This window comes from Haemaphysalis longicornis, unplaced genomic scaffold, assembly GCF_048455015.1.
Source record: "Haemaphysalis longicornis isolate Haplotype H1 unplaced genomic scaffold, Haemaphysalis longicornis Haplotype H1 scaffold_9, whole genome shotgun sequence".
Taxonomy (NCBI): Eukaryota; Metazoa; Arthropoda; class Arachnida; order Ixodida; family Ixodidae; genus Haemaphysalis; species Haemaphysalis longicornis.
In genome coordinates, this window is record NW_027526460.1 from 4,001,961 (window position 1) to 4,013,993 (window position 12,033).

Sequence of the window (12,033 nt, forward strand, 5' to 3'; positions counted from 1 at the left end):
TGTTCTCACAACCATTCTTGTATTCATGCAATATGGTTCGTCCCTATGCAAACCAATGTTTGTGCGCAAGGCGTGCGGCAACTGTTGTGTTTCGTCCATAGCACTACCATGGGATGCAGACCATAATGGAGACAAGGGACTAGGAATACATGGGACTAGGAATCTGCCTCCGTAACCCTTGGCACCTGTGCACACAGGGCATATTCTTATTTTCGAAAGGCAAGAAACAAGTCTGCAGGCTAATGACACATGCATGTAATGTTTTGGCTCATTTAGATGAATTGTGCAGGAGAGTTGGATAGGGCTAACTGCGTGTCTTCCAAGGTGTTTTGAAGAGGTTATCATCATGCATGCTATATGCTGTGTGCTAATAGAGTTAGTACGCGATGAAGTGTTGATGATATCCAGTTTTTCAGCCAAGCAGCACCAAGTGCCGTCTGAACGACGGGTGCTCAGGCAGCAGCTGCACTGAACTAAACTCGTTGTAACTGCCCGATTCTTTCCCAGCATCTGCTCACTTGCACAAGTTCCTGGTGCATGCATCTCTGTCAAATTCCAGTGGAATTTTCTTCCTTTTTATTCATCACAAATAAAGGAACACAAGCCATACAAAGCAACCACGAAATATATATGGATTCTCAAAAAAAGGAAATATAAAGAGAAAACAAAAACTGCAGGCAAAGCAGCGCAGATTCGAATGCAGATGCACTTTCAAGTTGCATCCCATGCCTTGATCTTCCCCATGCTTTTGCAAGGTCTTGAAGAATCCTCCAGCCAGCTAGCAATGATGCTCAAATTGCTGCACAAGGTTTACGGCAATCTTGCGCGCTTCTCATCCAAAGGTTGTCTTCATGCGACCTTTGACCTAAATGTTCTCACCATTTTCACAAACAAGTTGACGCGCTTTCATAGGCGATTGATCCAAAGACGCTTTGAGGCTGTCTCCATGTGACCTTTGACATAAATGCCATTGCCATTCTCCCAAAGAAGTCGACTTGTTAATGATTGATCCAAGAGACGTTAAACCTGCTCTCATTTCCAACCAGTCCCAAGGTAAAAAAGTAAGAAAAGGACGATGCATTACTGCCACATAATGAAAGCGCCTCAAAGAGACCACAGTAAAGTATTTGCTTCATCTCTGCAGATGTGCCAGATAAGCAAGTTGTACCACATTTGTGCAAGTGCACTAACTGCTAGCCATAGCTCTTGGGAGGACAAACTTGAGTGCATCAGTGAATGTCACAAGTACACCTTACGACGTGCTTCAATGTGTACACTCTGTGCTTTTTGTTGACCTCTGACTAGTCAGTGGTAGTGTTGGCAGGCACAGTGGGCTCTGTACAACTGTCGGTCTTGTACCGCAGCCAACCGATCATGAAGACGAGGCGGTCACCGACCTCCACCTGAAACAACATGCACCAGGACCCTTAGCACTGCTCACATGCACGAACGTGGAGGCGTTACAGCCGCACGGGTGACACGTTTTCGAGTGATGCCTCTATGCACACAAACTATATTGCCGGCACGGGGAGATATCCGGGGTTGCTGGGGGTATTCCCTGGCTTTTAGGGCGGGCACCCCGCAAATGGCGCACCAGTCACTGTGGTGCTAAAACACGCTCTACCTTCGAAGACAACCTAACCGGATCAACCCAGTTTAACCAGAGGTGCTATTGAGGAGAGAGAGCGGTAACTGAGCAGTGTTCTTTTGCTCAGAAGTCAAGCCACCCGGCTACTGCCACCACCACACTCTCCGTTCACCCATGTGGATTTGAGCATGCCCGGGCAGAGCCTATCAACAGAGGTTGCACACTCCTTTTCTTTCGGCTTTATTCCGCCCACGGTGCGGCGCATGCTTCATGACGTTTTTTTATGGCCACATTCTGATGACAACAACGATGCCCTTTCTTTTTTTTTTTTATATATAATGGCCCATAAAAGGACATATAATGTTAGAATGACTCTGCCTGAAGTGCATGAAAAAAGGTGCCCAATAGCAGAGACTTCTGCTTCATGCAAAACAAACGTGGCCATGACAACACATTGCAGCGATTCGGAGCTACCACTGAACGCTAAACTGATTCCTGTTTGCAAAACGGTAACATGCGGATCGCGAGTACTCGAACATGCAACCTCAGGTTTGAGAGTTTATTTATTGTGTTGAAAATATCTTTCAGGACCTCCTTTAACGAAAATTGTGAAAGAAATAGGGCACAAAAAAAAAATCCTCATCACTAGCTAACACGTCTCATTAGAAACAGGGTGGGATTAGGAATGTTCATTCATAACCAGTACTCCACCCAAAGGTGCTCACTCCACCAAAAACCAAAAGTGCGTCATTACACATGCACACACATAAAAAAGTACCAAGATATCCAGAGAAAAGAAAACAAAAGAACAAAAAATAAGAGAGAAATTAAAAAGGACATACAAAGAAAAAGGAAGACGCTAAGCAAAGCGCTCAACTGTAAAGCCATCCATCTTTTGTGCATTGGTCGAGAGAAGTCGCGTGCTACAAATACCAGCCCCCCACAGAAGTGCATGATGTACAGGCATGGCTATTTTGGGGGGAGTGTAAATACATGCCAGCTTTTATTAGATGCAATAGAATGAACGATAGTCTAGATTTTTGAGGAAAGCTGCCTCCTCCTGTAACCCATGAGGCACTGCCCACTGAGGCTTAAAAAGCGACAAGTTCCAGTGTCTGTTTTAATCTATACAACAATGCTCTGTTTAACCTTTTCCGGTCGAAAACTTTCACCCACTTTCCGGCTGTCCTGGTACGAAGCTATTTTTCCGATTTCTGGTGCCGCGAAAAAAAAAACACAAACTTTGCAAGCAGGACTCAGATAATTTTTTTTTTTTTCTCTTGCATTCTGCTTGCAACTTTTTTATTGATATTTGGGCAGTGTGGGAAAACACTCGATGCATTCACCTGGGTGCAGGCCCCAAAGTTGTTACCGTTACTGCAGGTCGTCACTGCAGGTTTTGCAGAAAAACAGCTTCCCTCCTGCCTCCTCCTGTTTTTCTACTGCTACAAACAGTGCATCTGATGGAGGCACTTAAATCTCCACCTCCCTGAACTCATCCTCGCTTTCGCTAAGTGCACCAACAAAAAATACATGCGATGAGAAAGCGGCCATGCTTTTCAGCGAACAGTGCACACGTCAAAATCCCCTGGGATCCAGAAGTCCTGTGCTGACAACATTGTGCTGCACCCTTGTGCAAAAAGAAGTAAACTTAAACAAACAAGGTTCACTTATCCTTCAAAAGATGGTGGGCCATGTATACGAAGAATGCAAGCACATCGCAGTGAGAATAAGCGCAAAACTTAACCTTGCAAATTTAAGCACAAAATTTAACACCCAAGTCGGGTGGAACCCGACAGCGGACCGCTACAGCCGAGCTGCGTTTTTGAGGAAGGGCCCGACCATGGACCACAAAGGGTTCAAAAATCTTTTCCTTGCTTGCGAGGGTCAGAATCGTGTCAGGCTTTGGCTTCTTTGGAGTCAACATATATTGTGGCACTATATGGTACTTGTTAGCAGAGCAGAGAGCTCCCCATTAAAATTGCAACTGAACCTTAAAACTAACAAAATCCCACTCTTTGGCAGCTTCAGCCACAATTATTCCGATTCCCCAACTTGCGGGCTCCAAAAATCTGCCTTCATAAGTATGAGCATGCCTTTTCTTGTTGCTGTCTGATGCGACAAACTGATAAGGCTACTACTCCATATGTTTTATTTTTGCACCATTTCCTGTTTCTTCTTCCTGTGACTCCTTCCCACTTGACACTGGCAGCCTTAAGATCCTTTGAACCAAATTGAGAGAACAAGCCAGTTCTGCCTGCTACTACCCTGCATTAATCGAATGCGCTGCTTGCCCCAGATTTCGTGCGCTCATTCCTTCTGCATAGTTCTCTGCTTTCCTCCGCTTCCCTTTCCATCTTTCGTTTTCCGCCGTGTCACCGATCAGGGAACCGCACGCAGTTCACCCCAGTCTGCCCCGCACGCTTGGTGTCCACCCAAACGCGCCACCGAAGAAGAAGGGACAGGACGAGAGGGGGGCCTCACCACCACTTGTGGGATCTGCGACCGGTCGGGGTTCCCGTTGCGGTCCTGCGCAGGCGGCTGGTCGGTGGGCGGCCGGCAGGTGAGCTGCACCCGCGACAGCGAAGTCACATTACAGATGCTGGTCCCAATGCGCACAATCACGTCAGACTCCTGGCACGCCCGGTCCAGGTTGTTGCCCTGCATTGGGGGGAGCACGGGAGGAGGTGCTCAAGGGCAGGCATTCTTGAAGCGCACTCTGGAGCAGAAATAATTCAAATGGGTGCACTTGTCTCTCTGCTAAGAGCAGGGAAAGATTTATTACTCGTCTGGTTATTTGCACACAAAAAGAGCGAGAGAGAGGGAGGTTTACAGCCAAACCTCGATATATCAAACATGGGTATATCAAATTATCGCCTATATCGACCAACTTTCTGTATCGCGCGGAAACTCGCCTGAATTTTTTATTTTTAATTTCGAACGGGGACAGATGTAAAATGGCTATATTGAACTCCGCCACCCCGGGCCACTCGCGCACTGCTACAGACGGCGAGCTTTCCCGCAATCTCTCTCGAGGATAGCGGCGGCGCTTTGGGCGTTCCCGCCTGCTGCGCGCTACAGCTGCACACATTGGTGGCACCGGGTGGCACACATCGGTGGCACTTGAACGTAGCGGCATGTGCAGGCTGCAACCTCGCCAATTGGCAACGACAACGACACACTGCATTTGCCGCACCGGCTCTCCCTTGGTAGTACGTACTGCACCAGTTGTTGCTATTGTACTTGTGTGATCAGGGTTAGGCCTGTCGTGTGTCTGTGGTTCATGTAGCGATGGCTGCAAACACGAAAAAACATGTGTCCCTGACATTTGCCGCTAAGTTGGAAGCAATCTAGCGCATTGAGAATGGTGAAACGAAATGGAGCGTCACCAAATGTTTAGGCATGCCAAGAAGCAATTCGAGTACTCTACTGAAGAATAAGAGCGATGTAAAGGCCAAGGCAGAACAGAACCAGCACTTTAGCGTGCCTTTGAAGATGTTGAGAAGACACTGCACAAATGGTTCACCAACGCAACGGCCCGGAATATTCCTGTATCGGGACCGATGTTGCAACAGAAGGCCATGAACAGAAGTGTTCATTCTCGGCACAGAGAACTTCAATGCCAGTAGTGGTTGGCTTTAAAAATTTAAGGCACATTTTAACATAGTCGGGAAGACAGTATCAGAGGAACCTGAGGACACCTATGAATAGGAGATCAAGGAGTGGCCTGATCAAGAATGGCCCCAGATTCTCAGCGAGTATGAGCCACACCAGACATTTAATGTGGACTAAACAGGCCTGTTCTGACAAATGTTTCCGCGCCAAACACTGGACACCTGTGGGGATGTGTGTCATGGTGGCAAGCAAGGCAAGGCCCATGTGACAGTTTTAGTGGCTGCCAATAAGGATGGAAGCAACAAGCTGCAACCACTTATCATAGGCAAGTTTCAAACCCCGAAGTGCATGCGCAACTGCCTAAGTAATTCGGGGTGTATGTCTGGAACAAGAAGTCGTGGATGACGCAGGATATATTAAAAAAAAGGGGTTAAAGGCATGGGATTTGGACCTGGGTATGCCTCATGGCTGAAAACTGCACGGCACATTGCACTGATGATCAGCTGAGCAAGATTGAAGTGCAGTTTTTGCCATCTAACACCATGTCGAAGCTTCAACCATTGGACCGGGGCACTACTCGCACTTTCCAAGTCCATCTATAGGCGTTGGCTGATTGACATTTTGCTGGTTAAACTGCGGATGGGCCAAGATCTAAAGATAGACCTTTTGGGTGCCATTAAAATGCTAAAAGCCTCTTGAGATAATTTCAAGCAGTCAACAATGGCTAACTGCTTTTGACGTGCGGGCTTCATTGGCCGCACTGAAGAAGCTTCAGAAGAAGCACCAAAGAAGCAGGATTGGACGGTAAAGAGGTAGAATGCGAGCTCGAAGAAACCTGGAGCAAGTTGGAGCGCCTTGTTGGTGCTAAACAACGAAGCATGTGCACTGATGACTTCGTTGGCGGTGGTGACAACAGCACTGGGACAACGGCGGAGTTGACGGATGTGGAGATCGCAGCGGAAGTCACTGCTGAGCAGACAAACGAAGACGCTGTCGAAGTTGATCCCGCAAGTGCTAATGGTGCCCTGCTTCCGACCTCAACTGAGGCAGTAGCTGCTTTAGCCCTACTACGCTGCTACTGCGGCGCAATAGAAAGCACTGGCCTTGGATCGTTTGGACTATGTTGAGGACGCCGTGGTTAGGCACACCGCTGCCAACAAGAAGCAGGCCATCCTGCTGCAGTACTTTCAGCCAAAATAACAAATGCTTTGACGCTCCAAGTCAGTATTTATTGATTTGATCAAGTTTATGACGCATTTTCTATGTGATTTTACATATCGAATCCTGGCTATATCGAACTATTTTGCAATCACCGCGCTGTTTGATATAGAGAATTTCGACTGTATTTGGTACATTTACAGTCCTGGAAGGCATTGCAGAAAGGGGCAATGTAACTGGAAAAATCGCATAGCACAATGATAAGCCGAAATATAGGTAAAAACAGAATAAAAATGCACACAAGAAATGCACACAAATGAAATGCACACAAATGAAAAGAAATGCACACAATGTCATTCCGTTAAGCAGTAGCCATTCACAGAGTGTAAACAGCAGTCTGGTGAATATTAGTGTCCCTACTGCCCCTTTGTGCACATCTTGCACCTTGCAAACTTGAGTCTCTCCAAAGACGTTTTTTTTTTTAATCTGACTTTAATCCTCCCTGTCCATTGCTGCTCTTTGGAGGTGCTCTTCATACTCCCCTTATTACGAGAGAGGGGAAGTAACTTGACGTTTTAGGACATTATGCAGTTTAAAATAAAGTCAGACTCTGCACAGAGCACCCCAGTTGGCAAATGTGAATGAGGATCCACACTTATCATTGCAAGCCACACCAGAGGTGGCCCAACACAAAGTGGCTGAGCTAGTGCAGCAAGACCGACTGTCCAATCAGTCAAAAGGTAGGCGCCAGCCGTGCACTTTCTCGCAGAGCACTCACGTTGATGGTGAGGTAGTCGCTCTTGTAGTACTTGACCTGGTCCCGCTCGGTGAAGGGGAAGTACTCGGGGTCGGGGAACATGTGGAAGGGCGGGAAGCCCTTGGTGGCCCACAGGTTGCGCACCTGCTGCACGGCGTCCATGCGGAAGCCGTACTCGAGCTCCACCGGAACCTCCGGGTTGCCCCCGAACGAGAGCCGCTCCCGCGGAACCGCGGGGCTCTTGCACTTCATCTGCTGGGCCGAGTCCGGGATGCATCTCTGCATGGGGAGGGGGACCATCAGGGGGAGGCCAAGGACGACCACGACCACGGGGGGCAGCCACTCACACTGTAGTGTTCTTCGCCGTCGAGAGTGATGTACATCATCGGCTCCTGGACCGCGTTCAAGTTTCGCCCCTTGACAGTCACCGTGATGCCCCCACTGCAGGAGAAGAGAAAACGTCTACCCTGTAGGCACCCCTGCTCAACCTTGAAAACCCGCATGGACAACAAACAACTGACTCTCCACTTTAAAAGGGACATTCAAGTGCACTTCTATCTTTAAAAATATGTGTACATCGACCATATTGGAACTTGGAACATGGCATATGCATCCTAGCCATTCATCTGGAAATGTAATTGGTCAATGTTTACAACTTTGAGGCTTCCTGCTTCCACCTACAGTCACTGTGCATACAAATTTATTGCAATAAGAAACTGCCAGAGTTGGTGCAGACTCATTATGTGACATCCCAAAGATGACAGGGCAAAAAGGAAGGGAACGCTCCGCCTTCTTTTCCTTTTCGTCCTGTCATCTTCGTGAAGTTACATCATGAACATGGATACAAATGCCTACTCGCTATTAGTAGTAGCCCTGTGCTTGGAGCTTTTGAAGGTCCGTACAATGAACGGTCGTTCATATCACAGTGCTAACAAGAGAGCACAATTGAAATATTGAATTCGCCCGAAAAGGGGCTTCCCTGCCCCTCACCTGGGTATCCCTCGTGGGACACTGGAGTGCCTGGCCGAGCCAGACTCCACCTTCTCAATCTCGGGGTCCTCGACGTAGAGGTAGATGTAGTCCTCAAAGAGGCGCAGGCCCTTGTCAAACTTGACCCGCACTTTGCCCTCGTTGAACGTGTTGGACGCACTCGTGTTGCAACTAACCACGTTCGGCTCCCGCCTGCAACAGACACAACCAGGGCCACTCAACCGATCTGCCCACCATCGACGACTGTGCACTCCTCACGCAGCCTCGGGGCAATCAGGCCGCCGGGAGGGAGCCCACTCACGTGATAATCTGGCAGGGCATTCCCCCCACAAACGCTTCCGCATGACTGCCAGCGTCCATGTGCAGACCCCAGATGAGCAGCCTCGTTCCTCCAGACTTTGGCCCCTTGCTCGGATTTATCGAGGTGATTCGTGGGTTCTGAAAAGAACAGAAACCATTGCAAGATTTCAACAAATCTGAAAACTAAAAAAAAAAAAAGGGGGGGGGGGGGGGGGGGGGGGGGGGGGGCAGACAACAAATGCCGCCAAAATGAAACACCCATTAATTAAACGTTTACACAATGTTAGTCCCTCTGCTCATCTCATGTTTCGCTGTGATAACACCAACTGTGAGCTTCTTGTTACTCACTGGTGGAGAGCGACAGCGTTGCGCTGAGTTCTGGAGAGACAGCGCTCACTGTGGCACATTTAATTGCTGCACTCGTCGCCCTTCAACCACGGTAGCAGCAGTGAGAGAGAGACTGTCGGGCGCTCCGACGCACTAACTGGCGCGGGCCGTGGGACGAGCAGTGCACAAATGAAACGCACGTGTCGTGCGGCGCCTTGAAACGCCGTGCATTCCGAGGAAGGTCGCGCCTGCTCACACCGGATGCGCTAATGGCCACCACATGGGGTTGGACCCCCCCGAAGGACTCGCTTTTCCCTCTTCCCTGGCCCCCAGCGGCAGGGTGGAGAAAGGATGAAGACGGAGAGACGCGGTCCGGGCGCAGGAGAGCTCGGCCCGTCCTCTTCGGGCTCCGCGCGAGTATTGTTTTTTAGTCACCCGCCGGGCTGTAAATAAATGTACAGTTTTTGTATCGAAGGCTGAGTTTGTCGGTTGAAGATACCCGGGGTGAGATCCTCAGCGCTACTGCGGCTTGGAGGAGAAGCCACGGGGAAAAGAACACCCAAGAAGATAACTGAGACGCTCACCACGAAGGAGTAGTTCTGCTTCGACTTGGCCGTGTAGTCGTTGAGGACCTTGACGATGACCGGGCCGGAGATGGTGCCGCTCGGCGGGCTCGTCGTCAGGTTTCGGGGGCTCTCGATCTCGCACACAATTCTGCATGGCAGTGGGCAGCGGACAGCTCAAGGCACCACAAACAATCTGCCAACACAATTCTCGTATGGGTACCTGGCCCACGAAAACCACGTAAGCCATTCCTGTACAGTGAAGGTTGGCCCTCAGCAAAAAACATGTGAACCTCTATGCAAAGCACAGGGCCGCACAAATCACCGATATTGTTTTAACAGAGTTTTTTTTTTCAAAGACTGCAAACCATCAAAGGCCATGCAATGTTATTCCCAAATACAGAACAAAAATGGTCTGGGCTGCAGTAGTAGCACTTTTTGTGAAACAACTTAACCCTTCTCCCACTGCATCCTTTTGTGTTAAATGTGCCGGAAGCCGGGAAAGAAATGGTGGTGTGGCTCTAGCCTCGGCCAGATGTAAGACAAGCTCAGCGACGTTGCTGCTTTACTGGCCTACCTAAGTCGTGCAGTGTTCCCCTGGCCCCCTCCCCCATGGCGCCCAGCGGCTCACCTAGTAGTCTTGACATACAAGTCCTTGTGGGGAATGCAGGGGATTTGAGCAAGGGACACTCCATTGACTTCTTTGGACACATGGATGCCATTCTGAATGTCCTGGAAGACGCGGCCAAGGTTGTATCCTTCGATGGTGATGTTGGTGCCGCCTTCCCAGGGACCCGACGTGGGGTAGATCTGGAGAAAACAGAAGGGGAAAAAAAGAAATGAACAGGTCCAAGCAGCGACTTTTCACGAGCACTGACAATCAAATGGGATGAATGCGGGTACAAAAGGGCCTCAAACCAGCAGCCATAATTTTTTTTTTTTTTTTACACAGAACAAGAATTTCTAAATGTTAAAATATGTTACATTTGGCTATTCAGCGCTCTTTATGAGCAGGCAACTCCATCATCCTCAGTGCTTTTCAATACTTTGTGAGTGTGGTATTTGCCCACACTAAAGTCTGACGGGTGTCAACGGAAACAACCTCTCAGATATATTTCATGCAGACAGTGATTCCTTTGCACAATGACTCAACTTGACCCCCCCGTACAAATCAAGTTCGCTTGTTACGAAACACAGCTGTATTCTTAACCAATACTTGGTTGGCGTCTCAAACTCGAAATGTCCACCAGTATACAAACACAACTTTTGCCTTACAAGAGAAAGTAGTACAGTGAAAGCTCGTTAGTTTGAGCTTCACGGGGACGCTCAACGAATTCGAATTAAACTGAATTTGAACGAACGAAATTCATTGAAAAAACTGCAAGAATTGAGATGGGGTTGCTTGAAATCACTCCAAATGTTTACTGACGAAAATAATCCGTCATGACTTTCTGTTTCTGTTCCTTGAATGCGATGGCCGTGGTTTTGTTCTCCAATGCACGAAGAACATGATGGAAAGCATCCTCGCCCCCCTCCTCGAAGCTAAAAAATAGGCACAGGACACCAATAGCCTCCATTAGTTGCGAAGCTGAGGGCCTCTATTCGGCGTCATTCTCATCTATATCGACGACGGGCTCTTCTGTGCCAGTCACCTGCGCGATAATGTCATCATGGGTGACAGTGCCGCGGACCACTGCACTGCTATCTACAGCACACAAAGGACACCAACACAGCAGACTAGAGAGAGATCCGACACGAAGCAGCACACGAAGCGAAAGAACACGGCGACGCCACACATCTGGGCGCTGCGCCGACTGAGCGCTCGCGCCATCCATTGTTATGCCAAGAAAGCTTGCAGCGGCAGAATGAAATACATGTACATGGTGGCATGCAGTTCGAATTATCGATAGAGGAGCTGATGCGTGCGGGAACTGACGACTAAGTTTACCCATAGACGCCTATGTATCGTGACTGGACCATGACCATCAGTTCGAACTAACCCGAAAGTTCGAATAATTCAGGTGCGAATTAACGAGCTTTCACTGTACATGATTCATGGCAGAAAAGAGCAAAAAAGAGATTACGCAAACAGTAAAACAGATTGAATGACATGGTCTGCTCAGCAGCTGTTTCTTGTGCAATGTGCTTGCACACTGCTTCTACCATTCAACGTGTGCAGTCACCGTGCTTTTTCCTTGCAATATGACAAGGGCAAAAGCGACCGGGAGCAAAAACACGAACCAGCCGTGCCACAAGTGTGAGCTAACGCGAGCAGTGAGGAAGGAAGAGCAGGCGCACCCTGGTGACTTGTGGGTCCGGGCAGGTCTGTGTGCGCTCCAGCCACTTGGTGGCGTGGCCGTCGCACTGCTCCTGCACCTTGCACGAGTTGCTCTGCTGGCACCAGCCGCACGCGTACTTCTCGGGAAGCTCCAGGCAGAGCCCGCAGTTCTCAGACATGTTCTCACACCGGTACACCAGGACTGCACCAGGGGGCAAGTGGGGCGTCTCGTTGGTTTTCGCACCGGCCCGTGAATGTTCTACTCAAGGCATTTTTTCTCACTCCCCCTCCAAATAATAACCCTTCTGCACTGCAGAACTGCCAAACTGAAATGGTTCAAGCACAGCCCTCAAAGTCGTCATGCGGAAGTTGGGCATTCAATACACAGAGCAAACAGGCCTTGATGGTCTTTTTAGGTTCAGATTTAAAACAATTACAAACGAAAAAAGTTTGACAC

At 48.9% G+C, this 12,033-nt stretch overlaps 1 protein-coding gene and 1 pseudogene across 6 annotated transcripts in view; one reads left to right on the top strand and one right to left on the bottom strand.

The window, feature by feature from the left end:
* Plexa (plexin A) overlaps positions 1–12,033 on the bottom strand; it is a 380,874-nt gene that overhangs the window by 25,116 nt on the left and 343,725 nt on the right. For all 6 annotated transcript variants that reach the window (XM_077685386.1, XM_077685384.1, XM_077685388.1 and 3 more), the window contains 8 exons: positions 11,597–11,778; positions 9,930–10,108; positions 9,320–9,449; positions 8,410–8,546; positions 8,109–8,300; positions 7,466–7,559; positions 7,140–7,397; positions 4,073–4,249 (listed from right to left, as the gene is read on the bottom strand). In XM_077685386.1, the coding sequence (XP_077541512.1) occupies positions 4,073–4,249; positions 7,140–7,397; positions 7,466–7,559; positions 8,109–8,300; positions 8,410–8,546; positions 9,320–9,449; positions 9,930–10,108; positions 11,597–11,778 (1,349 nt within the window). The remainder of the gene's footprint in view (positions 1–4,072; positions 4,250–7,139; positions 7,398–7,465; positions 7,560–8,108; positions 8,301–8,409; positions 8,547–9,319; positions 9,450–9,929; positions 10,109–11,596; positions 11,779–12,033) is intronic.
* On the top strand, positions 5,648–6,649 carry LOC144153706 (uncharacterized; annotated as a pseudogene).